The 27,644-nt window shown below is 46.0% G+C and overlaps 2 protein-coding genes across 6 annotated transcripts in view; one reads left to right on the top strand and one right to left on the bottom strand.

The window, feature by feature from the left end:
• The window catches only part of SGSM3 (small G protein signaling modulator 3), a 56,270-nt gene extending 29,533 nt beyond the window's left edge, over positions 1-26,737 (top strand). For 4 of the 5 annotated variants that reach the window (XM_075573725.1, XM_075573724.1, XM_075573726.1 and 1 more), the window contains exons 9-22: positions 1,118-1,263; positions 2,162-2,389; positions 6,135-6,189; positions 9,765-9,892; positions 10,491-10,646; positions 10,749-10,803; positions 14,454-14,503; positions 14,810-14,962; positions 15,681-15,751; positions 16,168-16,216; positions 17,561-17,646; positions 19,623-19,745; positions 24,948-25,008; positions 25,400-26,737. In XM_075573725.1, coding sequence (XP_075429840.1) covers positions 1,118-1,263; positions 2,162-2,389; positions 6,135-6,189; positions 9,765-9,892; positions 10,491-10,646; positions 10,749-10,803; positions 14,454-14,503; positions 14,810-14,962; positions 15,681-15,751; positions 16,168-16,216; positions 17,561-17,646; positions 19,623-19,745; positions 24,948-25,008; positions 25,400-25,483 — 1,445 coding nt within the window. In that variant the 3' untranslated portion in view covers positions 25,484-26,737. The other variant, XM_075573728.1, reaches the window with a different exon arrangement.
• LOC142467835 (uncharacterized) lies at positions 11,103-13,607 on the bottom strand. Its single transcript, XM_075573729.1, has 3 exons — positions 13,426-13,607; positions 12,936-13,117; positions 11,103-11,857 (listed from the first exon to the last, which is right to left on the bottom strand). Exons 1-3 carry the CDS (start codon positions 13,512-13,514, stop codon positions 11,298-11,300), a joined length of 831 nt encoding a protein of 276 aa, XP_075429844.1. The 5' UTR covers positions 13,515-13,607; the 3' UTR covers positions 11,103-11,297.
• Positions 26,738-27,644: the final 907 nt, after the last annotated feature.

The raw sequence follows: 27,644 nt of genomic DNA, 5'->3' as shown, positions 1-27,644 counted from the left end.
GTGGGCAATGTAGCAGGAAGTGTCTTTCATCTTCTACCTCTCCTAGCTCACATTGCTGGCACAGTCTCATCTCCCGGAGTTTCTAGTTCTGTCTGTGTCTGCCTGTTTCTATTTCTAGGCTGTGGGCGCTCATTCTGTACTGGCCCAAGGTCTGTCTCTGCTTTGGGTTATTTACCTTCAGTAGGTAGGGTGCCAGAGTGTATTGTCTCTGTAGGCTGTGGTAGGTCTCCAGCTTCTTTGAGCGCTGGATATCATTTCCCACACAGTCAAATATTGCTCCTTCATTTTGCTGGCGATTGAGTTGATTTGTTTTTTCGGAAGGCTGTTGATCTGTGTGGGGTTTTGTTCTGGGAGTGAGAGGACAAGTTGTTTGATTGCACAGGGTTTAGTGAGGAGGTCCTGGCTTCTCATTGCTCTGTGGCAGGAAAACTGTGGGTGGCTGTTGTTTAGGTGGGCCCAGAATGTCATGTCTTCCAGCAGAGAGATCTCTCATCTCCTTCCACTTTTCTGTATCTTCCTGCAGGGTTATTATTTAAACCCCGGGATTGATTACTTCTCTCTCTCTCACACACACACTCTGGTACTGATTCCCTCTCTCTCACACACACACTCTGGTACTGATTTTCTCTCTCTCTCTCTCTCTCTCTCTCTCTCTCTGGTACTGATTCCCTCTCTCTCTCTCTCACACACACTCTGGTACTGATTCCCTCTCTCTCTCTCTCTCACACACACTCTGGTACTGATTCCCTCTCTCTCTCTCTCACACACACACACTCTGGCATCGATTCTCTCTCTCTCTCTCTCTCTCTCTCTCTCTCTCTCTCTCTCTCTCTCTCTCTCTCTCTCTCTCTCTCTCTCTCTCTCTCTCTCTCTCTCTCTCTCTCTCTCTCTCTCTCTCTCTCATTCTCTCTCATTCTCTCTCGTACTGATTCTCTCTCTCTCTCTCTCGTACTGATTCTCTCTCTCTCTCTCTCGTACTGATTCTCTCTCTCTCTCTCTCGTACTGATTCTCTCTCTCACACACACACACACTCTGGTACTGATTCTCTCTCTCACACATACACACACTCTGGTACTGATTCCCTCTCTCGTTCTCTCTCTGTTTATCTCCCTGCAGAGCTGTCTCTCATCACTCTGCACTGGTTCCTCACTGCGTTTGCCAGCGTTGTGCACATTAAGTTGCTGCTACGGGTCTGGGATGTCTTCTTCTATCAGGGATCTTTGGTGCTCTTCCAGACCACCTTGGGCATGCTGAGGATGAAGGTAAGCCCAACCTCCCCCACTTACACACAGTCTGCCAAGAGGTTAAAACCGAATGTTGGAGTGAGTCAGACCAAGACCACCATTGATACCCTACATGGGTCTTAGGGCAAAGAGTTTATCATCCCTTGGTAGAATATTTCCTGAATGTTTAATACGTTCTTCATCATAACATCTGACGATAACCCAACTCCTGAGATTTCTCACTAAATATTGTCTAATACGAGCTCCTCACAAATCTTTAAAGGGATAAAACTGTGTTTTACCATGAATATCCTAATGTCACTTCATTTGTTTGCTATTTTTGGCGTGTAACTTTTTTTATTGCGATTGTAACCTCTTCTCTGCCAGAGGGTCTTGGAGCACATTCAACGCAGTGCCTTGCAAGCCCCCTCTAGCAGGGAAGGGGTTATGGTGCAAGCCCCCTCTAGCAGGGAAGGGGTTATGGTGCAAGCCCCCTCTAGCAGGGAAGGGGTTATGGTGCAAGCCCCCTCTAGCAGGGAAGGGGTCCGGTGGGCAGATACAAGATATCTTTTTTTGAAGATGTGTGATTGCTCTGAGGGAGGCAAATCCATATACAGCTGGTCCTCGTTGATCCGCTGAAATGCGTCCCGCAAACCGCCGTCGGATAACGGACCGTGTATTGCGGGGGGGGTCCATGTTAATCCGCGTTGGATAAGCGATTCCGACGTCGGATAATGCATCCATCGGACTGCATTATGTAGTGTCGAATAAGGCGTTAGACGGAAAGCGGTCAGTCAGATACAGAGGACCACCTGTACTAGTCACGTAACACACAGATATTTCATACTGTAGGTATGATATCTGATGGAGAGAAAATAGTCAGCGGTCATACAAGCTCTCGCCAATACATAACTTCTAATCCAACTCCTCCCTGCAGGAGGAAGAGCTGATCCAGTCTGAGAACTCGGCCTCTATCTTCAACACGCTGTCGGACATCCCATCCCAGATCGAGGAGGCAGACGTGCTCCTGCGAGAGGCCATGCTGATCGCCGGGACGCTCACTGAGGTTATGATCGAGGCGCAGAGACGCAAGCACCTGGCATACCTCATCGCAGACCAGGGCCAGTTGCTCAACTCCAGTGCTGCCGTCACCAACCTGTCCAAGGTGAGTCACGAGGGAAACTCTACGTCCATGTCATGGGAATATCATTCCTTTCTTACTAAAATAATGCGAAGAATTTTAACTTCTATAAATTGCTTCTTAGCAAAAATATAACATGATAAAAGAATGTTATATCTCTATATTACTTGAGGAGAATGTTACTTCTATACAATATTTACTAGGTTGAATATCATGTTACATAGTAGATGAGGTTGAAAAAAGACGTACGTCCAACCTATGCTAAATTTAGAAGACGGATACTTTATTCTATATCCCTACTTACAGTACAGGCATACCCCGCATTAACGTACGCAATGGGACCGGAGCATGTATGTAAAGTGAAAATGTACTTAAAGTGAAGCACTACCTTTTTCCCCACTGATCGATGCATGTACTGTACTGCAATCGTCATATACGTGCATAACTGATGTAAATAACACATATGTAACAGGCTCTATAGTCTCCCCGCTTGCGCACAGCTTCAGTACAGGTAGGGAGCTGGTATTGCTGTTCAGGACATGCCGACAGGCGCATGCGCGAGCTGCCGTTTGCATATTGGGCGATATGTCCTTACTCGCGAGTGTACTTAAAGTGAGTGTCCTTAAACCGGGGTATGCCTGTATAGTGATCCAGAGGAAGGCAAAAAGATGTCTAACCTTTTTTTGGAGATATCTGCCATCAGTCCCCATGGGTAATGAATCCCACACTGTAACTGCCCTTACTGTAAAGAACCCTTTCCTTTGTTGCTGGTGAAATCTCCTTTCCTCCAACCTAAAGGGATGATACTGTTTCCTTTGTACTGCCCTTGGGATGAATAGTTATTTTGAAAGCTCCTCGTATTCTCCCTGAATATATTTGCATATAGTTATCATATCCCCTCTTAGATATTATATACTAACTAGCTTTTGTGCCCGGCTTCGCCCAGGGAATGTAATATTGAATACATGTCCCCGGCCCCCCACTACTACCGGCACATCTCCCCGCCCCTCTGCTGCTGGATGTAGTGCGGGGTGAGATTTGTCTCTGTCTGTGTGTGTGTCTCCCCCTGCTGCCGGAACATGTTCCCGGCCCCCCCTCCCCCTGCTGGCGGCACATCTCCCCGCGCTGCTGTGGCATGTCCCCTCGCTGCCGGCACATCTCCTCCTCCCTCTCCCCCCCCAACCCGTTGGTACATCTCCCCTCTCTGGCGGCAAATTTTCCCAGCCCCCCCCCCCCTTCCTGTTGGTACATCTCCCCCTGCTGCTGGCACATGTCCCCCGCCCCGCTGGTACATCTCCCCCCGCTAGCTGGCACATATTTCCCCACCCTCCCCCCTAGTTGGCACATCTCACCCCTGCCGCTGGCACACCTCCCTCCCCCCCCGCTGGCACATCTCCCTCCCCCCCCGCTGGCACATCTCCCCCCAACCACCCACACTGGCACATCTCCCTCCCCCCCCGCTGGCACATCTCCCGCCCCCCCCCGCTGGCACACCTCCCCCCCCGCTGGCACACCTCCCTCCCCCCCCCCGCTGGCACACCTCCCTCCCCCCCCCCCCCGGCTGGCACACCTCCCTCCCTCCCCCCCCCGCTGGCACACCTTCCTCCCCCCCACCCCCCCGCTGGCACACCTCCCTCCCCCCCACCCCCCCGCTGGCACACCTCCCTCCCCCCCCCCCCCCCCCGCTGGCACATCTCCACCCCCCCCCCCCCGCTGGCACATCTCCCCCTCCCACCCACGCTGGCACATCTCCCCCTCCTCCCACCCACGCTGGCACACCTCCCCCTCCTCCCACCCACGCTGGCACATCTCTCCCGCACATCTGACATCACACACACAGAGACACACACAGGCCCGAGGACAAGCCCCCTCCCTTATTAGTCACGCACCCCGCCCCCTGCTCTAACAGATTTGCTGGACAGCCGAAGGAAACTTAGAATGTCCATAATTTGGGAGGTGAGTCACATTGGAAGTTCAAAATAGTTGCGTTGACCTACAAATCCGCCGCAGAATGTACTGTACAGTGAAAGTTTCGTGGTGCCGTTTCTGAGATTTCGATGCTTCGGACAAACAAACAGATGGAATCCAACTTAGAATTATAGTATAGATTAAAAAAAAATATTTCTTTGTATATACTAGAAATAATGTCCCTATATCCTATAATACAAGTAGATTACTACTGTTTTTTAAATGTATTTATAACACACCAACTTATTCTGTGGCTCAGTACAATTGGGTGTTATTGGCACAATAGGTAACAGGGTCTTGAATCTGAAAGGAAGGGACAGTGGAAACAGGATAGAGGAGACAAGGAGGTTAGTTCTATATAAAATAAATATGGCAAATATTGCTTTTATAGAATATATGTAAAATACAGAATGTTGTATATAAAACAATACATTCGCGTAACATTGTATTGTATTAACACACACATTCCCAGCACGCTCAAACTCCAAAACCCACCACATAATAAATATATCTATAGATATCATTCTATATATATCTCTATCTATATAGCTCTATCTATCTATCTATCTATCTATCTATCTATCTATCTATCTATCTATATCCAATAAAGAATATCACTTGTGAGCACATTCACATGTCTTAGACAGCTCTGCAGCCCTGCCTTTCAACCATTATCACGTCGCATACAGTGCTCCCATTGCAGCAAGGGATTCTGGGAAATGACATGCAAATGAGCACACAATGTGTCACCTTTTACCTGGAATATCCATTCACATAGAGCCCATTTAAGCTGATGTATCGCCGTTCACACAGCTTTTAAACACAGCATGGGACTAGCAAGGTTGAAACATGTCTGTCAGTGGTTTAAACTTGCTTTGCTAGTCCCATGCTGTATTTAAAAGCTGTGTGAACGGCGATACATAAGCTTAAATGGGCTCCATGTGAATGCATATTCCAGGCAAAAGGTGACACGAGTGCTCATTTGCATGTCATCCCCCAGAATCCCTTGCTGCAGTGAGAGCACTGTATGCGACGTGATAATGGTGAAAGGCAGGGTTGCAGACCTGTCTAAGACATGTGAATGTGCTCACAAGTGATATTCTTTATTGGCTAACGGTGGAGGTTTTCTGTCGTCTTTTTCACCCACCATAACGTGTGTGTGTGTGTGTGTGTGTGTCAAAAGGAGTGCTACTGAGCGTGGCCAATGCATACAAACAAAATATGTGGTGGGTTCCTTCTCCCAGAGCTCACCTCTCCCCACCTTTTTAATTTGGGAGGTTCTGGCATTTTGCTGAATGGACAGGACTCACTGTGGTTGCTTCCCCTCATACAGAGGTAAAAGGAAGGGTTCACAGTTTGTGTTAGGACCTGCATTAAATTTGGTTATATCTTGACGTTTGGTATGCAGGCTTATGACGCTTTGGCCAAAGGGTTTAACTAAATAACCAAGTAATTATTATTATTATTGAAGTATTTAAACTTTATACTTATTACTCTATATGTTTTGTCAATTGGATGTAGCATTGGGCACTCCTGTCTTTTTTATTGTATTGTATTGTATGTCTTTATTTATATAGCGCCAAAAGTGTACTCGGCGCTTCACAAAGAATACAGTACAGGGAACTATAATAATACAATAAGTGCAGCAAAATCAGACAATAGGAAAGGAAATCCCTGTCCTGAAGAGCTTACAATCTAACATTCTTATTAAACGGTAAGGTTATTACTTGTATTAGTTTGCCCAGGTTCTGTGCTACACAAATGCCTTGTTCATGCATTTTCTCTCCTCCTTTCTGTGCAGATTATGAGGAGACAGAGTCAGCGGAGGAAGTCGGGTATCAGCACGCTGCTATTCGGTAAGCGACGATTTCTCACCCACGGAGCCAAGACACCCCCACATCTCCCCAAACACTCTGACAATAGGTTCGGGTGATACAGCACTTACCTCTTCACTGACCGGTTCTATTGTTTACATCAGTGGTAGGCAGCATGATATACCTCCTAGCTGCCCTTAAGTTGTCAAAAGGGCTGCACATAACAAGCCACATACCATGCTAGCTAACAAGATCCGTAATAGGCAACCAAATTATAACATTCACGCTATTAGGACCCATAAGGGAGAAATGACGTCTAACCCCAAACTTATAGTGGAAGAGTTTAAAACATTCTGTACTATGAAAAGCTGTATGATGGGGAGAAGGTGATAAATAACGCAAATACGAGTAAAGCGCTAGAGTTTTCTGGCAGGCTCGGCATTGCCAAGGTTGAGTGGGTTGGAGCGAGAGTCTCTACAAAAAGATGTTACAGTTGAAGAGCTAGTAGAGGTAGTGAAAAATCTTAAACCTTCTAAAGCTCCAGGCCAAGACGGGTTCTCTAATCTGTATTATAAAAATATTGTTGGGATTCTGGCTCCTCACATGCTAAGGATGTTCAATTCAGTCCTAGCAGGGGCGCCATTCCTGGATCCGATGCTCCAGGCGTCCATCTCGTTAATTCATAAAAAGGGTAAAGACCCCACGAATTGTCAAAGTTATAGGCCGATATCATTAATACATTTGGATATTAAAATCTATTAAAAATTATTGGCCAACAGATTGAGCGCTATTCTGCCCAGGCTGATTCACCCGGACTAAGTTGGATTTATTAGAGATAGAGAAGCGGCCGACAACACTAGGAGAATTATCGACGTATTTGATTTTAATGATGCCAACAGGATCCCGGGAATTGTGTTAAACTTGGATGCAGAAAAAGCCTCTGACAGAATAGACTGGCCATATCTAGATGCCACACTGGGGGCGTTAGGGTTCGGGGGCAGAATCTTAAGGGCAATCAAGGCATTATATACTAAGCCAGCAGTGACGGTCGTACATCAAGGCTTTCTTTTTAGACTTAAAAGTGGCACGAGACAGGGCTGCCCGCTTTCACCCCTGTTGTTCGCCCTATGCATGGAGCCAGTGGCTGCCAAAATCAGAAGCAGTCAGTAAATTTCAGGAAACCAAATTCAGTCGCAATCTCACAAACCGGCGTTATTTGCGGATTATGTAATTCTCACATTATTGCAGCCTCCCACCTCTCTACCCAACCTCTTCAACCTCCTGGGGAAATTCAATAGAGTGTCAGGATTTAAAATTAATCAGGCCAAATCTGAAGCCCTCAGTTTAAATATCCCAAAAGATATAGTAACGTTAATAGAGATTAATTTCAATTTCAATTGGCAACCCAAAGCCATCAAATATTTAGGGTTAATATCACAAAAAGCGCGAAGTCGCTATATAAGGCAAATTATCCTAAACTCTTACAGTCCTTGAGGGGAGAGCTGAGGGAGTGGTCCTCATACGGACTCTCATGGATTGGGAGAATTTACAGCGTTAAGATGAACCTTCTACCCCGTCTACTATACTTGTTTCAGACTCTTCCGATACCCGTAGTTACTTCGGGCATTTTGTCCATACAATCCCAGGTTTCCAAATTGTATCTGGAGGAATAAGAAACCACGTATTAAAGTGAGAATCTTGCAAAAATCTAAGGAGGCTGGTGGGTTTGCAGTACCTTGCTTGCTCTCATATTACAAGCCGGCTCAATTATGCCAAATTATACTGTGGCATGTAGACCCCGATATGCGATGGTGGGTGGCTTTAGAGAGCGAACTATACGCCCCATTGGAACTTCGCAACCTAATTTGGTACCCTAAATCTAGGCTTAAAGCATTGAATAATCTGCTGTCCTCAATGCTCAATTCACTCGCAGTCTGGGAGGCCACCAAATTCAGATGCTCGTTGACCTCTAGGGATTCCCTGATGACCCCTTTATATGGCAACCCAGACTTTGCTCCGGGGCTAGATGGAAAGAATTTCAACATTTGGAGACAACAGGGGATTAGGAGATTGAAGGATTTGGAGGGTAGAATCACTATCAAGACATTTGATCAGATTAAGTCAGAAAATTCCATAACACAGAATTTTTTAGGCACCTCCAAATCCGGGCATTCTATACCAAACACCCGGTACGTCCTCCATTGACGAATTTTGAAACGCTCTGTGTGTTGGGTAACGACACACGGGAACTAACATCTAGAATGTACAGAGGAGTAATCAGTTCAGGTAAAGACTATCCATGGAAACTAAGTTTCATGGCTCAATGGGAGTCAGACCTGGACGGAGATTTTTAATGCAGCGGCCAAAAGTTCCATATGCACGACATTGAAGGCGAACGCATATAAGGTATTAATGAGGTGGTATCTCACTCCAGTAAAATCGTCTACATTTGTCCCGGGTTACTCCCCCTTGTGCCCTAAGCAATGTGGAGACCCGGGCGACTTGTTGCACATGCTGTGGTCCTGCCCCTTTATGGGAACAAATTAGGATTTGGCTACAGAGGATTTTGGACCTCGAAATTCAGCTGGACCTCTGGTTGTTCTTGTTAAACAAACCAGCACAAGAGCTAGCCAGAGCGGAGAATAAATTAATTGCACATTTTGCAACAGCTATAAGGTGCGAGATCGCAAGATTGTGGAACCAAAACACAATTCCATCTATTGAAAAGATTCGAAACAGAATTTGGTTTGTCTGCCAGATGGAAAAGTTGACAAGTTTAGTTAACGACTCTGGCCCAAATTTCCAAAAGGTCTGGCTGCCTTGGTTGACCCAGACGGACATCCGAGGGGTGAGCAGTGCCACCGTTTGGCTCTGACAGGATTTAGTGCGTTCTCCTTCTATCATATGCAATAGGTAAGGGATTGGGACGGGATGGTGTAGCCTAAGCATCATACAGGGATGGACAGGGGGTCATCACACAGGGATAGGCTTGGTTATTAAACTGGGGAATACGTCAGAGGATCTATCGGATGTAAGAAGACAGAACGCAGTGTCCGCCAGGGGACTAGGAACGAAGAAGCTGGCAGCTCTTGCCTCCCCTCCCCCCCTCTCTTCCCTACCCTTGGTGACGTTTTGTGTGTTTATGTGTCATGAGGCATGGATACAGCGTTTATTTAAGAGAGTTCAGGTAACAAAATGCACGAATGTCTGTTATGCATCTTATGGAAATACCAATAAAATTTGAAGTTGAAAAAAAAAAAAAAAAAAAGCTGCACATTACTTATTTAGTGCGCAGGCAGAAGGGACGTTGCAGTCATGGGTAAGAGCTTCTCTCCAGTCAGCTTCTTATTGCCGACCTGCTTATGAATTGTTCCACTCCTCTTCTTACACTGGGAACTAGCATTAGGCAGCTAAGGGAGCGGGAAGAAGCTACGATTCACGGCAGCAACATCTCCGCGCTCTCTACGCTGAAGAGGTAGAGTGCCCTGCTGGGGTAGCCAGTGGTTGGAGGCTGTAGGTGATGGTCCGTGGTCCGCCAATTGACCACCAAAGGTTTAGACCCATCTCCCTTTTAGCCGTGTGCGTGTTTTGTGTTGATTTCTCTTCCTTCCCCGCAGGCGATGATGACTTTGAAGCCCTCAAGGCCAAGAATATCAAGCAGACGGCACTGGTAGCGGATCTGCGGGAGGCCATCCTACAGGTCGCACGGCATTTCCAGTGCACAGAGCCCAAGAACTGCAACATTGTGAGTCAGCCAGCAAACCTCATGAGGCCCTCAGGCAGAGGCTGTGCCAGAAACCTCCCTCAGCTGCCTTTCCTGGGTTCATCTCTTCAGGAGAAGAGCATGTAGCGTTCATGCAAAAAGATGCGCTACGTCCCCTTCAACCACTGAAGGGGTGAAAATCTTATTTAAAACCCTCATTTTATATCCACTTCTTTGTAATATTAGTATAATTCTGTATTTGTAAGGTTCCTTCTTTTTAATATTTAGACGCAGCCACCACTGGGGTGGAATACCGACAGCACTACTTTGGTGGTCTGCATGGCAGCCGCCACAAGTGGGATTTTTCAGGGAGATGATATCTCTCGCAAGGAGTGCATGTAACTGGCAACGGTTGTAATTGTACTCCTAAGCTTGTGTATTAAAGAACAAAGGCCTACTACACTCAACTTCTTGGTAAAGAAGTAATTATTATACGTAGGTAAAGAAACACAATTGGTAAAAGCAAATTAGTAATGTATATTGAGGCCCCTTGAACTGGTGGGACCCTACAATTTATTGGAATCCTCACTGTGCTGAGACTCCTGACCAGTGTGGTCACAGACCCTCATTCTTCTCCCAGGACCTGACTCCAGATTACACCATGGAGAGCCACCAGCGAGACCACGAGAACTACGTGTCTTGCTCCCGGAGCAGACGACGCAGGGCCAAGGCGCTTCTGGACTTTGAGCGCCATGACGACGATGAGCTTGGCTTTCGCAAGAACGACATCATCACGGTAACCCCTTTTGGGAGATGGGCAGGGATAGCTTGCAAGGCTCACACCAGCACCTGGGTCTGACGGTCCCTGTACGGTAACATGTCTGTCTGATCTCTGCAGATCATTTCTCAGAAAGACGAGCACTGTTGGGTTGGAGAATTAAACGGTCTCAGAGGTGAGAAAAAGAATACCTGTTACTCTCCCAGTCTCTCCTTAGCTTATTCAGCTATTCTTTGTTTCTTTGCTTTTCTGTCCTTTACCTTTTTCTCCCTTCCTTCTTTCCTACCTGTTTCTCTTACCCTTTTCCGCTTCTCTCACTCTTTTCCCTGCTTATTATTCCTGTCTCTTCATATTACTTCTTCACTTACTCTTGGTTCCCTCAATTTCCCATGTGTACTTCACACAAATGTTGGTCTGCATTTACCAAACCATATGTCATGTCAAATACAGAACAAACAACACCTAAACACAGGCTCAAAGCAGGCTGAAAAATGTACCGTTATTTATTAACCATCTTACGGGGGATGTGACAAAGTGGTGATTTGCGGTGACACTGCTTAACCTTCTGTTCCATTGCAAACTTCATTTCAAGAGAACCTTCAGAAACAGTCATTTCTACCTTTTGTTTGTTGCACACTGAATGTGTTTCTGTATGTTTTAGGCTGTACTTTAGGAAGTTTGTAGCTCTCCTCTCTTATTCAAGTCCACAAAGCCACTGTCGAGACGTGTCATTGGCTCCTCTGCCTCACTGGAGGCGTTCCCATACCAAGCCACCAGGAGGTGGCAGTTTTGAAAGACTTTTGCTGACAAGAGCTCATAAGCTTGTTTCGTTAACCGTACCCCACTGTTTTTTGGGCTAAGAAAAATGGAATCCCCTGTCATGGTAGATGTAATGGAGGATGTTGTGGGCAGTTCTCCCTCATACGAACCAACTTCCATTTGTTCCTCGTTGCTTGGTTGATAATATAGTTGGTTAAGGTCTTTTGGTCCATCAGTCTCATTCAATGGATCGTACAGATAAGGTCCCCTTGTGTCAGCATCTCGTTTTCTGTTCATGGTATCTTTATTGCAGAAAGGCTGCTCTTCATCTTCGGTATTGTGACAGAGTGTATAGTCTGGTTTATTTTGGTTAGATGACTCCTTATTACTAAGAATCTCACTGCTGACTTGACTGCTGAAAGTGGGAGGGGAATCCACACCAGGGACCGGAACGGAGGTACCGTCTGCCTCTGTATTGGGAAGAAAGTCATTTCTATTAGGAGAGATTTTACATAATAGGACATTAAGAAGTAATTCATGGAATCTGTCCATTACAGAGAGCCGATTGTAGTGTGAACAATTTGCTTATTACTTGGGGAATGCCACCTCTGGTCTGAGACTTGAACGGCAGTGTGATCACAAAGCCATGCATTGCAGGACCCATATCTACAGTGTGAAAAATATTTTTTGTTCCTTAATTTACTTTCCATTTTTCAGTCAATCATACTTCACTGTCTAGTAATAAGGCAGTTTTACATTTGGATGCAACATCATTTTTTTGGAGGGGGGAGGGGGGGGCTCTCTTAAAAATGGCCACCATTAAATCATTTTCTTAGAAAAAACCCTATAACTCATTCTAAATCACTGATACTATGTGACCCCTGCAGTACGGCCTCCTCATTTCCATGTCATCGCTTTGCTAGTCTCTAAAAAGGTATATTGTATTGAATAAAAAGAAAGACCTATGGCGCAAAACGAAACGCGTAGGGTGTTACGAAGACAGGCCGAAGTAACGCGAGAGGAAAGTGAGTAGGGAAACAAAGGAGAATCTGAATCCATTTCATCTGCCATGCCCACACATCACACTCTCGTACAGATTCCATTTTGTGACATGAACACTTTGTAGTGGGCAATTTCACACACTTCTTTTTCAAATTGGATCGCACTATGTTCTGTTTTCTCTTGGCGCCATAGGTCTTTCTTTTTTTACTATGTGGATTTTACACATGTTACTCTGGGTGATTTTATCACTACCTTAGGCTGCAGGGATAGCATTGGAGATTAACACATTCACAGATCATTTAATTAATTAATTTGTAGTGTGTGTTGTATTTGTGCATCATTTGTCACTCTTCCCATTGGGTTGCGCATTTCATAATTTTGTCTATCATATTGTTTGTATTTCATGGTATTTGATAGTCATCCTGCTGACGGTAATTCCCAACGACCACAGTGAATTCTTTTTTCAGGTTTCTTTCACACAATCAGTGAATGAGCAATTACAAAAACAGATGAAATGTAAAATAGTGTTAGGAAGAGGTGTTCTACCTCCCTCACAGCTCCTATGTTGCTCAGAAAGGCAGTCCCCCCCAGCACAGTCTGAGTTGGGGGTAAGGATGGCCGCTACGCTTGTGGGTACTGTGCAAGGTGATACGTTCTGTTCCCCTTCACCACTGCCATGTGGCACAGGCTGAGGCTCATGTTTGTATTCCAGAGCCTTATTCTCAAAGCTGAAAATGCAGGAAGAGGCAGTGATTAAATACAGCATTGTCTTAGAGAAAAATGGCTTGCACCTACCACACATATTATTTACCAAGCCTTAGCGTTCTTTGGTTCATGGTTGAATATCCATATTGTTTCCACCCAACACCTGCAGAGTCCTTTCCTGTATCCTCTGCCAAAAAATATGCTTTTCCATACACTAAAAAGGTTAATCGGAATATCTCTATCCACCTGTCTCACTTTGTTTTCCCAAAGCCTAAACAGGAAAACGACATGAACCATTATCTGCACAGGAGATTTAAAGAAAGCAACTTACTCTGTTCGATCTCTGCACCGAGAGAAGCAGGACAGATACCCACGGTCATTGATGTTCTTGGTCATATATTTTGATGAGCTGTTGCCCATTATGCCATCCTTACCCCTCTTAGTTTAGAAAAACAGGACAGAGGAAGAGAAAACCATCTGTTTTACTCATTAACGTTACAGGCTCCCTTCTAGAATGTGGAATGCCGTGTGTGTCATATAAAAGGACCGTGATGTCATACTTTACACAGCCTAGACATGGGGTGGCCAACTCCAGTCCTCAAGGGCCACCAACAGACCAGGTGATTTTGATTGAGCCACCTGTGCTGAAGCTGGGATATCCTTAAAACCTGACCTGCTGGTGGCCCTTGAGGACTGGAGTTGGCCACCCGGGCCTAGACCATACTAATATGTCATATTGATTGCTAAAGAAGATTTTGTCCTCAGAAAATCCTTACGAGTACTGGCACTCGCAAATCAGTTGGTAATATCATGTATCATTTGTTCTCAACTTCAGTACTAAGGTCTTATCTCCATAAACTGCCGGAGTCCTTTCCAATCAGTATTTTAATCCATTGCTAGATTCTCATTGTTTGACTTGATTTAACCTATAATTGTTATTTACACATGCTCTTGGGTTTCAATTGATTTTTGAGCTATCGGTTTCCTGGAAATATTGTTCGGTCTTCGGAAAATAAGTATTTTTACATTACGTGTCGCCGTTCTCACTAGATATGCAGCCTGCTTGAGTTGAAGACTGAATGAAACAACCGTGTTACTGTGAGACTAATCTAGTCTCTTAAATTGTAAGGGATTTATTTTTGATGGCTAAGTAGATGGGGCACATGTACATATTACATTTCTACCTCCACACAAGACTATTCCGCTATGATGTTGTACATGTCATTATAAATTCTGTCCAGACCTTTTATCCCCATTGTGTCGTTCCTACCCATTTAATACTTTCGTTCCCATCCAAATCTCTTGTCTCCCCATCCTTGACACTCCTACTCATCACCACTTCATCTTTGGTCTTTCCAGGCTGGTTTCCTGCAAAGTTTGTGGAGGTTCTTGATGAGAGGAGCAAAGAGGTAAGCAGAAGAGTCTCCAGCATGGTCAGGGCAGTCACGGAAATCGCTTATTTGATGTCGTAAGCAAAATCATTGGAGACAAACCACCTGTTTGTAACATTATTGAAAGGTCCCTCCTATATGTATACTATATGAAGAGATGTTCTAAAATAGCACTGGTCATTCATTACCTTTTACATTCGAAGGCTTCATATATCTGTCTATAAACCTACAGTAATTTATGTCTATGAAGTATTAGGGATATTTTGTTTATTCATCGGACATTGTCTTTCTATAAATGAACCTCTCTTCTCTTCCATGTCACAGTATTCTGTTGCTGGGGATGACTCAGTGACAGAAGGTATCACAGACCTGGTCCGAGGGACACTCTGTCCTAGCATCAAGGCCATCTTTGAACATGGGCTGAAAAAGCCGTCCCTTTTAGGGGGTCCATGTCACCCCTGGCTCTTTATTGAGGAGGTAAGCCGCTACCCCCCGCCCCAATCTTTACACTTACCCATACTGCAGACCAAGTAACTTGGGGAAAACTGGCAAACTCCAAGTGTTGGGTCTGCTCTGTGTAACTGGCAGAGGATTTATTGCCAGGAGGACCTGCCACGCTTGGTCGTAAAATCACTGAAAGAACTCAATTGCACCGACTTCCTGGCTTTTAATTCTAATTTATAAACTTCACAAATATTAGAGATCATTATCAGCTCCAGTCTTCAAGGGCCACCAACAGGTCAGGTTTTCAGGATATCCCTGCTTCAGCACAGGTGGTTCAATCAGTGGCTCAGTCGAAGACTGCGCAAAATGTGCTGAAGTAGGGATATCCTGAAAACCTGACTTGTTGGTGGCCCTTTAGGACTGGAGTTGCCCTCCCCTATGCTATGCACACTGCAGGACTGGGACCGTGTGGTATGTGCCTATTATAAATACATATGGCGCTTGCACTGGAGGGCCCTTATTCATTATATACCATGAATCTCTTCGTGTTAGGAAGGCCTTTGAGCTCCAGTCCAATTTGAGTTCAGAAGCTTCCCTGAGCTGGAGAAGCACCTTCGCACCATATTGAATCAGAGTCTTGGTCTCAATCTGACCCCCTGTATGACACCACAAGGCTGAAATTCCATGTACTGAACTGAAATGATCCCACAGCCTCTTACTTCTTGCTTCCGTTTCTCTTGGTGTCTCCTAGGCTGCCAGTCGAGAGGTAGAGCGAGACTTTGACTCTGTTTATTCACGCTTGGTCCTGTGCAAGACCTACAGGTAACACACTCACTGGAACCCCCCCCTCTCCCAGAATGAGATTTTACATTGGGGGCATATCCCAAATGTGCAACCCAGCAGCAGAAGTCCTTTAGTGTTCTGCAGAATGCGTCTGGAAAATGCAGTGAGGCCCAAAGGGTTAGGGAGGCCTCTCGTGAGATATCCTCTGGTGGTGCTCAAACTCCTCATTACACTGGATGTCACTGTATAGTTCACATTATTAAAGGTCGATGGAATGGTACAGCATCGTGTGAGCTTATATAGTCTGCTAAATATTACTTTTTAACTCTTCATTACCCATAGTTCATCGCCTGGCAGTGGCCTGTGGGTGGTCAGTCTTAGTTGGCTATGTTCAGATTCGTTGCTCAGCCCGAGTTAAGCTGCTCCTTGTAAATTGGTCTATTCTTCTATTACAGATTAGACGAGGACGGCAAAGTGTTAACCCCAGAGGAACTGCTATATCGGGTAGGTATAGGTTAATGTTACACCCAAGGTTAGAGTATTGGCTCTCGAGTACCCCGAGCCCTCGGTTTGAATTGCATGCATTCCAGTTTCTTGGCACCATGGAGCTATTTCATTGCATTTGGACACAGGTGGCAAACTATATTCTCATCCGGAGCATTGAATCCAGAATTGATCGTCCTCCATAGGGCGGCTAACTTCCACCTGGGAATGCCCAACTCATTACATTGCATGTGTCTAGAGCAGGGAGCCCCAACGCCAGTCCTCAATGGCCACCAACAGGTCAGGTTATCAGGGTATCCCTGCTTCAGCACAGGTGGTACAGTCTTTGACTGAGCCACTGATTGAGCCACCTGTGCTGAAGCAGGGATATCCTCAACCTACCTGTTATGGGGGGTCTTGATGACTGGCGTTGAGCCCCCCGGGTATAGGTCTTTGATTGAAAATAGTAGTAGAGCAGAGCTGAAACAGCCCTTGATCTGGTGCTCAGGAAACCCCCGATAAGGTAACAATGTGTAATGACCAATGTTAGTGATAAATGTCTTTTATGATATCAGCGGTGGTAGAATATGTAAATCCACAATGTGTCCATATAATGCGGTCACCGTTTTAGATACAGTCCAGATGTTGGGTGGAACAAGTAGTGCCTGCTGAAGCCGCGCTGTAACGCGACTCGATGCGCTCCCTTCACCTGGCACTTTGAACTTGAATGCACACTATATCAACTAGCGGTACCGCTTGACGAAACTCCCGCTGTGCGTGCTTCCAAGCGTTGGTAACAGGAGCTTGAAAAGGATCTTCAATAGAAAAAAGCCGGTGCACAGCAAAATCAGGAAAGGGGGACGTAATGACCAAAAGTGTTTGACTGATAAAAAACATGACAGACAGTACTAGAGCTAACACGCGAGCTAACACTAACGCGTTTCACACGCAAAGGGCTTTATCAAAATTGCACCGGCATTTTTTTCTATTGAAGATCCTTTATACCCCAGGTGTAACATTGCCATGGCTGTTACAAAAAACAAAGAAACGTCTCCAGTATGTTTGTGAACGTGAATACAAAAATGAAATTAAGTCCAATATTAACCATTTGAGGGATTTTTTTATTTTTCATTTAGCACCTATTATGTCTTCCCTGATGCTTTGTCTTTGGCATACAATACAGACATTAGTATTTATATCATTGTTTGTATTGCGCTTTACAGCATTAATACACGTGGCAAAATAACATGAAACCCAATGGCAAGAAGCGCTTTGGGCATAAAAGTAAACATTAGAACACGGAGTTCCTGCCCCGAAGAGCTTACAATCTAAGTAATATATGTTATTTTGCTGCTTCCTCACCAGGGGGTGCAGTGCGTAAACGTAAGCCACGATACGGCGCACGCTCAGATGGACGTGAAGCTTCGCTCGCTCATCTGCATTGGGCTCAAGTAAGTAAACCATGACCCCGCGAAGCTGCCGTGGGTTGCAAACTGCGGGGAAGCCGCAGCGGGCGGGATCCTGAGACGCCGCTCCGAGAGAACGCTGTGGGAGAGGTGTCCGACGGGTTATATTATTTTTCTCTGCCAGTTTGGTGTTGAGACGATCCCATTGGACATGTTCATTGTTTTCTGGAATGTAAGACTTGCAGCTCTCCACTCTGTCACGCGTGGCTGCAGAGTCCCACAGGTCACACCAACACTGCCACTTTCAGGCTAAGGGGCTTAGTCTATATTTGTCCATGTGGCCAATCGGGCTGTTTTCAGGCCAAATTTCTCATGGACTTTTATAGGAAATTTTGAACGAAAACGTCCCAATAAGATGCTTCAGCAAATATAGAATAAGCCCTATAAGAAGCAACATCGTTATCTGTACTAGTACGGAGGTTGGCCTCCCCCAGTACAGAGTGAGCAGATACTTACAGAAGCAAGAAAAGAGCCGGTGAGACAGCACGCAGATCAAACAATGCGCAAAATGATAGCTTAATTAAAACTCAACATTATAAACTAGGATATAAGAAATATCAGACAAGCAATGACAGACAACACGGAAATTAATAAAATTATACGAATCACAAAAAAACCACCAGAGACTATGGTGATATCCACTGTTCCAAATGGGCGCTGTCTCAAAGGAGCATGTTCCAGCTCTTAGAATATAGTGGTGGGGGATGGGGGAGAGGTGAAATCTCTTCCTACAGTCTAGTGCAGGGGTGCGCAAACGTTACCCCCTGCCTGCTCTCCCCCTACTGCTCGCGCCCCCTCCTTACCTTGTCTCTGGAGTCAAATAACGCTGCGGGGTCACGTTGCCATGGCAATGTGACGCCGCATTGCGACGCGACGCCGAAGACAAGGTAAGTAGCAGAGGCCTCGTGCGATTTCATTTAAATGCCTTGGAGAAGAGCGCAGGACCTCTAACTCCCTGGTCTAGTGTATGGTTGAAATGGAGCTAGGAGGAGAGGAATATACAGAGTGAGCAGATACTTGCAGAAGCAAGAAAATAACTCCAGAGACAGCACGCAGATCAAACGATGTGTGAAATGATGGCTTAATTAAAACTTTAGAATCCTTCTACCCACACACTGACTATACCGAAGGTGTGAATACCATCTAGAACAGTGGATATCACCATAGACTCGGTTGTTGTTTTTGTGATTCATATAATTTTATCAATTTCCATGTTGTCTATACGTCATGGCTTGTCTGATATTTCTTATATCCTAGTTTATAAAGTTGAATTTTAATTAAGCTATCATTTCACACATCGTTTGATTTGTGTGCTGTCTCAAGGAGTTATTTTCTTGCTTCTGCAAGTATCTGCTCACTCTGTATATTTCTCTCCTCCTAGCTCCATTTCAACCATACACTAGACCAGGGGCGTGCAAAGTTTTGACCCTGCGCCCCCTCTGCCTTCTCACCTCCCTGCTTGCGCTGGTCCCCTCCTGCAAGGCTCCGGCGTCAAATGACATAGCGGGGTCATGTGACTTCATGGCGACGCGTCGCCGAAGATCAGGTAGGAGAAGCTACAGAGGCCTTGCGTGGTCCCCCCGGCACTTATTCGAAGTGCCTTGGGGGAGAGCGCGGGAGCTCTGTAGCTGCTGCACCCCCCCTGGAAATTCTCACGCCCCCAAGATCTATAATGGGAATCTGGGCTGTAGGAGGCAAGATGTCTGCCTACAGCTTTTTCATATTTAAATGTAGTGGTCAATGTGCCACATTTCGGGTGGTCTTAAATAAAGCTACATCCTTGACCACAGCTCTAAAACATTCATAATATGTAGCAATTTAAAAAACGTAATTCTTCATGAAGAAAATATATATCTTTTTTTAATCCACCGGTGCTTTTATTATTTTGCTTCCTGTTGCGTTCTTGGCTTTCCATGTCTTCTTGGGACCCATGTCTTCTCATGTCTCCTCCTCCAATACAGCGAGCAGGTGATCCACTTGTGGCTTGAGGTGCTGTGCTCCAGCCTTCAGACGGTGGAGAAGTGGTACCAGCCCTGGTCTTTCCTGAGAAGCCCTGGCTGGGTTCAGATCAAGTGTGAGCTTAGGTCGGTATCATGTATACTCTGACCCAACCAGGAACCTCCCACCGTCATTCTACTGAAATACTTTCTACCTCATTGCCGGGCTGCAGGGAGCCATCACATACTTTATACCAGCTGTGGCCAACTCCAGTCCTCAAAGGCAGCAGGTTTTGAGGCTATCCCTGCTTCAGCACAGGTGGCTCGGTCTTTGACTGACTGTGAAAGACTCCAGTCTTTGACAACGGGAGTTGGCCACCCCTGCTCCTCACACTATGTGGGCCTTATTATGAGTGGTCTATTCTTTACAGCATTTAGATTTGTCCTAGAGGCGACTGCACCATGCTAGAAATAGAATAAGTGCATCGAAACCAGAACCTCTACATTCTCACACAGTTTCCAGTGCTGCACACACATCCTAACCCACAAATACGCGCAGAAAATGGTGCCAATTAGTTAAACACATATTGGAAATGACTCTTGCTGCCATTGTAGCGCTGCACCGCCAGACTGATGGGTAGTAGCCCCAGCGGCTTAGTCATCAAAGTTGGGCGGATTCAGAACTTGTGCAAGAACTTGTGCAAGCAGGGTTACCCAACAAGAGATTCCAGTTGGGATTGTTCTCTTTAATATATGGTGCTGTTTGTCCTGCACCAGGTTTTCCCAAATTGTTTCAGCTGTAAACTTTAAAGCAGCAATACAGCTTTCATTTGTAGTTTTTTTTTTTTACTACAGGATTCAAGCAGGGTTTTTTTGGCACTGAAGTGTTGATTTCAGTTCTGGGGACCCCCTCCTTCCAGAGATACAGACCTCCGTAGCGTGCCGGGATCTCTGCAAAGTTTAAATGTCCCGGTGACGCTGCCCAATAGGAAGCCACACCCGATGATGTCACGGCTTCCTATTGGCCCATGTGACGCGGAACATATAAAGCTGGCAGTATGTTAGTCCCACAAGTTTCCTGGCTGCAGTTTACGGCGGTAAGTATCTCTGGAAGCAGGAAAGTCCCCAGACCTGGTAGTCCCCCAGAACTAATACAGTTCAACCTCGGAGACTCCCTGCTTCAATCCCATCATAAAAAAACAATAAATGAAAGCTGTGGCTGCTTTAAAGCTGCAGACCAAGCAATATCCTACATGGTTTTTGTTTTGTTTTTTAATAAATTCGTTCTGTACTATGAGAAAATACTTGTAGCATTTAAAAAAACCAAAAAAAAAATCTCACATTTTTCATGTATTATGATGTAACAGGCATTTTTTGTTTCTATACAAAAGGAAACTTATCAAAATGTGGCGCTCTAAATATTCAGATATCAATCATAAAGTGTAAATTAATATAACAGTGATACTTATATAAACATATAGGAAGATGCAGCTGTAACCCGGCTGAGGTTTGCTCGGTCAATCCTCTTGGTACAGAATGGCGATGGGGTCTCCGGGAAGCGCAATATATGTAATACAAAATAAAACAGTGATGGTGCAATATTGTTAAAGCAAGGTTAGTGAATTTAAATAGTGATGACACAGCTTTCTATATATATACTCACAAACGTGTGAGGTTTTGCAGGCACATAAAGGTATCTTTTAAGGCATTCATTCAATCGCCAGGAGATGCAGAGATCAGTGTTTCCCCGTATGTATGGACTCCCAGGAACCTTATTTAAAAGATACAACTGGACATAGTGCAGACTGTATATATAGTTTATCAAAGGTAAGTAAAATCAATTACACTCACATATTTTCAGATACAGGTAAGCATTTTAGATCGCAATGGATCTCTCTGGCTGGGTCGATGGTGTCTCAGCTTCCCCTCTCTCGTGGCGTGCGTTCCACCAGTGCGTTCCAGACACCGGAAGTGATGTCATCCGCCGCGTCCACTTCCTGGGGTTCCAGCCGTCTCAGGGATAGAGCGTCACTCTACGCGTTTCACCACATAGGTTTCATTCATGACTCCTGATGAAACCTATGTGGTGAAACGCGTAGAGTGACGCTCTATCCCTGAGACGGCTGGAACCCCAGGAAGTGGACGCGGCGGATGACATCACTTCCGGTGTCTGGAACGCACTGGTGGAACGCACGCCACGAGAGAGGGGAAGCTGAGACACCATCGACCCAGCCAGAGAGATCCATTGCGATCTAAAATGCTTACCTGTATCTGAAAATATGTGAGTGTAATTGATTTTACTTACCTTTGATAAACTATATATACAGTCTGCACTATGTCCAGTTGTATCTTTTAAATAAGGTTCCTGGGAGTCCATACATACGGGGAAACACTGATCTCTGCATCTCCTGGCGATTGAATGAATGCCTTAAAAGATACCTTTATGTGCCTGCAAAACCTCACACGTTTGTGAGTATATATATAGAAAGCTGTGTCATCACTATTTAAATTCACTAACCTTGCTTTAACAATATTGCACCATCACTGTTTTATTTTGTATTACATATATTGCGCTTCCCGGAGACCCCATCGCCATTTTTTGTTTCTATAGCAACCATTTACAAAGTCACATCCCCTTCCTTGTCTGAACCAGGCTCTGGCACACCCCTGTTTGAGCCCCGCCCTCTTTCTAGCAGCGCAGTAATTGTGGGAGAGAGAAACAGCTTGGACTGCTGCTTTAATAAATAAAATATATATACATTACATCCACCAATCCCGCCGCTTCCTATTCTTATTCCCTATTTGTGGTTGACCCTTCGGTATTCCAGTTGTAGAGTAGGAAATCTCCCCCACCCCCCATGATGCCCGTGTACATTAATACTGCCCCCCACGATGCCCGTGTACATTACTACTGCCCCCCATGATGCCAGCGTACATTACTACTGCCCCCATGATGCCTGCGTACATTAATAGTGCCAACCATGATGTCAGCGTACATTAATAGTGCCCCCCATGATGCCAGCGTACATTAATAGTGCCCCCCATGATACCAGCGTACATTAATAGTGCCCCCCATGATGCCAGCGTATATTAATAGTGCCCCCCATGATGCCAGCGTACATTAATAGTGCCCCCCATGATGTCAGCGTACATTACTACTGCCCCCCATGATGCCAGCGTACATTAATAGTGCCCCCCATGATGTCAGCGTACATTAATAGTGCCCCCCATGATGTCAGCGTACATTAATACTGCCCCCCATGATGCCAGCGTACATTAATAGTGCCCCCCATGATGTCAGCGTACATTAATAGTGCCCCCCATGATGTCAGCGTACTTTAATACTGCCCCCCATGATGTCAGCGTACATTAATACTGCCCCCCATGATGCCAGCGTACATTAATACTGCCCCCCATGATGCCAGCGTACATTACTACTGCCCCCATGATGCCAGCGTACATTAATAGTGCCCCCATGATGCCAGCGTACATTAATAGTGCCCCCATGATGCCAGCGTACATTAATAGTGCCCCCATGATGTCAGCGTACATTAACAGTGCCCCCCATGATGCCAGCGTACATTAATAGTGCCCCCCATGATGCCAGCGTACATTAATACTGCCCCCCATGATGTCAGCGTACATTAATACTGCCCCCCATGATGCCAGCGTACATTAATACTGCCCCAATGATGCCAGCGTACATTAATAGTGCCCCCCATGATGCCAGCGTACATTAATACTGCCCCCCATGATGCCAGCGTACATTAATACTGCCCCCCATGATGCCAGCGTACATTACTACTGCCCCCATGATGCCAGCGTACATTAATAGTGCCCCCATGATGCCAGCGTACATTAATAGTGCCCCCATGATGCCAGCGTACATTAATAGTGCCCCCATGATGTCAGCGTACATTAACAGTGCCCCCCATGATGCCAGCGTACATTAATAGTGCCCCCCATGATGCCAGCGTACATTAATACTGCCCCCATGATGCCGGCGTACATTAATAGTGCCCCCATGATGCCGGCGTACATTAATAGTGCCCCCCATGATGCCGGCGTACATTAATAGTGCCCCCCATGATGCCAGCGTACATTAATAGTGCCCCCCATGATGCCGGCGTACATTAATAGTGGCCCCCATGATGCCGGCGTACATTAATAGTGCCCCCCATGATGCCGGCGTACATTAATAGTGCCCCCCATGATGCTGGCGTACATTAATAGTGCCCCCCATGATGCTGGCGTACATTACTACTGCCCCCCATGATGCCAGCGTACATTAATAGTGCCCCCCATGATGCTGGCGTACATTACTACTGCCCCCCATGATGCCAGCGTACATTAATAGTGCCCCCCATGATGCCGGCGTACATTAATAGTGCCCCCCATGATGTCAGCGTACATTAATAGTGCCCCCCATGATGCTGGCGTACATTAATAGTGCCCCCCATGATGCTGGCGTACATTACTACTGCCCCCCATGATGCCAGCGTACATTAATAGTGCCCCCCATGATGCTGGCGTACATTACTACTGCCCCCCATGATGTCAGCGTACATTAATAGTGCCCCCCATGATGCTGGCGTACATTAATAGTGCCCCCCATGATGTCAGCGTACATTACTACTGCCCCCCATGATGCCAGCGTACATTACTACTGCCCCCCATGATGCCAGCGTACATTAATAGTGCCCCCCATGATGTCAGCGTACATTAATAGTGCCCCCCATGATGCCGGCGTACATTAATAGTGCCCCCCATGATGCCGGCGTACATTAATAGTGCCCCCCATGATGCCAGCGTACATTAATAGTGCCCCCCATGATGTCAGCGTACATTACTACTGCCCCCCATGATGCCAGCGTACATTAATAGTGCCCCCCATGATGCCAGCGTACATTACTACTGCCCCCCATGATGCCGGCGTACATTAATAGTGCCCCCCATGATACCAGCGTACATTAATACTGCCCCCCATGATGCCGGCGTACATTAATAGTGCCCCCCATGATGTCAGCGTACATTAATAGTGCCCCGCATGATGCCTGCGTACATTAATAGTGCCCCCCATGATGCCAGCGTACATTAATAGTGCCCCCCATGATGTCAGCGTACATTAATAGTGCCCCCCATGATGCCAGCGTACATTAATAGTGCCGTTCAGTTACTGCAGCTGCATAAGATTAGCCTTTTAATAGCAGCAGACCACATGTAGCAAGGTTATATTTCTTTTTCAAGAACGCCGGCTTTTCACTGAGACCAATAACCGGATTTCATTGATCTCAGGCTGTGTGGTGGCGATTCTGAATGAGACTAATAATGTTCCCCTCGTGTTCCCAGGGTTCTCTCTAAATTTGCTTTCAGTTTGTCGCCAGACTGGGAACTGCCTGTGAAAAAAGAGGTGAGCCTAAAACTGGGACTTTGTTTTCTTAGGATGGGGGGAGGGGGGGAAACGATACAGAGAAAGTGTGGCCCTACACAAGAGTGCATCAACGATGCTGTATGGGGCAAAATCAAATGCAGCAAACACAATGGGGATTTATTTAGTGCAGGGGGAGGGGGGTACAATTCCAGTCTTCAAGGGCCACCAACAGGTCAGGTTTGCAGGATGTCCCTGCTTCAGCACAAGTGGTGCAGTCGTTGACTGAGCCAATGATTGAGCAACCTGTGCTGAAGCAGGGATATCCTGAAAACCTGACCTGTTGGTGGCCCTTGAAGACTGGAGATGGCCACCCCTGCGGTTTTCCCTTACTACCTGCTTCTGATGGAGTCCTGCGTGTTTTTATTCACAGGGAAAGGAGAAGAAGCCGCTGAAGGAAGGAGTACAAGACATGTTGGTGAAACACCACCTCTTCAGCTGGGATATTGACGGATGATGCCTGTGGCATCTCTGTGCTGCACGTGTGTTCCACGTGTGATATGTGACCCATGGAGCCTCTGAGAACTTCACTCCAATATGCACTTTTGTATAACTGTCCTACTGCCAAGAACTCACAAGTACTCATTGTTCCGACAATAACCCTCGCGGTGATCACTCCAGTTTGAATGTAAGATCATATTACAGAAGGAACTCACAGAAACGTGACCCGATTGGGACTAAACTGAGGCACAGGGAAGAAACGCGGCAAATCTGTCTCCTTGTGGTTCATCTGGATTTAACTATTTCCCTTCTGTCTATTCACCAATCGCAATGAACTCATTGAATGCGGCCTTTGCCAAACGAATGGATGTCATTCCATGATCATAACAAAGTCCTGCTGAAAACACTACAGCTGTGTGTGTATATAAAGATAAATATATATAGATATAAGATGAGTGTATATTTTGAGACAGATGTGTAGTTTTTGCTTCGGTTGGCATCTCCTCTCCTAACTCCACCACAACTCATTTCAAGCACACTAACTGCATGGCCTCTAAGCCATTGTAAAAAGAGGTGTATATCTCTCCTCATTTGTAGTGTGTTACTGTTGAGTCGACTTCCTGGGAATGTGTAGGACCACGATAACCCCTCGATCCCTTACTGGGCAGTGCATTTATAGACCAGAAGTCTGTGAATCCATTCTACTTCCTTTGTAAAATGATCTATAAAGTCTGATTTGTCTCTATCTTAAATATTTTCTAAATGCCTATATTTTGAGAGATGAATCCTCCTCCCGCATGGAATGTGAGGAAGGGATAAAGACTCCGTTCCACGTCTCCTAAAAACACAACCATTTTCACTTTTGGTTTCACCCACTTCAGACGTCTCCTGAGTTTATACGGAAGAGATATAGAGAGGTCGGGTCGACTTGGAGCTCAATTCTTTCTTTTTTTTTTTTCTTTTCTCCCCCCTACACAAGATTTTACAACTGGGGTTGTCCAGAAGGAAATTGTCTCTTTCCTTTGGCTATACGGGATGTTCTGTAGGAATTAGCCTGCAAAGCTAGATTTAGCTCTTGTGTTGATTGATGCCAGTGATGGGATGTTATTGCATTAGCTATAACAACACGGTATCGTGCAGAAACTGGACAACCTCGAGCCTTTGGATTAAAGATGCACTAAATCCAACCCTTGTCATCGTTGCTTGGAGCTTTTTCATGCTATGCACACTGCAGGCCCTTTTAAATAAAGATATGTTGATATTTTTGCCACTCTGCTTTTCTTTTCATGTTCATATTTATTAGACATCCCCCTCAAAACTAAACAAAATGGGGTCACTTTTATAATATACTGGATCAAAAATAACTTGTGTTTCCAGTAGTACTTCTCGGCGGCGTCCATGCTGCCGCAGACCGTGCGGAGGCGTGTGCCCGGCGCAATCACATGCGCGGCCTTAAGGCATTGATCGTGTGACAGCAGGAGGGGGCGCGCGGTGCGCGAGGAATCGGTTCAAACTGATTCCTTGGCGCGATGGGCAGGTCATGTGAGCGCTTTGCCCAATGAAGGTGAACCAGCTCCATGATGTCACAGACGCCCCTAGACACGCCCCTCTTCCCCCCCCCCCCGTCTACCTTGTCCACAAAACACTCCCGCTTAACGCGGGTGTCGTCACTCGTGCGCACGCCTCCACACGATCTTCTGCTGCATGGACGCAGCCTCATGTATCACTGTAGGCCAGGGGTGTCCAACTCCAGTCCTCAAGGGCCACAAACAGGCCAGGTTTTCAGGATATTCTTGTTGGCACAGGTGGCTCAATCAACCTGTGCTGAAGTAGGGATATCGTGAAAACCTGGCCTGTTGGGGGCCCTTGAGGACTGGAGTTGCCCCCCAGCTGTAGGCCAATGTTCTCTAAACCCCAAGACTGCGGAAGAGACGAAGGGAAAGGCCGTGTTCGTCAAACTCCCAGATACAGTAGCACAATACAGAAATATACCAAGTGTACATATCAAAGGAATAAATTGGACTACGCACCTCCCAAGAGTAAGCCATTCACACTCCACCAGCTTCTATACGTCCTACAGCTTCTCCTTCCCCACCTGGGAAAAGAAGATACTGTACATTCAGTTTCATATTCTCAGTTACATTTACAGGTAAAAATGTCACAGCTTATTGTGACGT

This window comes from Ascaphus truei, chromosome 17 (genome assembly GCF_040206685.1).
Source record: "Ascaphus truei isolate aAscTru1 chromosome 17, aAscTru1.hap1, whole genome shotgun sequence".
Lineage (NCBI taxonomy): Eukaryota > Metazoa > Chordata > Amphibia > Anura > Ascaphidae > Ascaphus > Ascaphus truei.
This window is presented reverse-complemented; position numbering and strand designations above follow the sequence as displayed.

What these genes read in the sequence shown, in the direction of transcription:
- LOC142467835 (XM_075573729.1), bottom strand. Translation starts at nt 13,514, where the DNA reads ATGGGCAACAGCTCATCAAAATATATGACCAAGAACATCAATGACCGT. An exon ending in CGGTGCAGAGATCGAACAGA is followed by an intron (nt 13,118 to 13,425) that starts GTAAGTTGCTTT and finishes CTGCATTTTCAG; the next exon opens with CTTTGAGAATAAGGCTCTGG. An exon ending in ACATAGGAGCTGTGAGGGAG is followed by an intron (nt 11,858 to 12,935) that starts GTAGAACACCTC and finishes TTCCCAATACAG; the next exon opens with AGGCAGACGGTACCTCCGTT.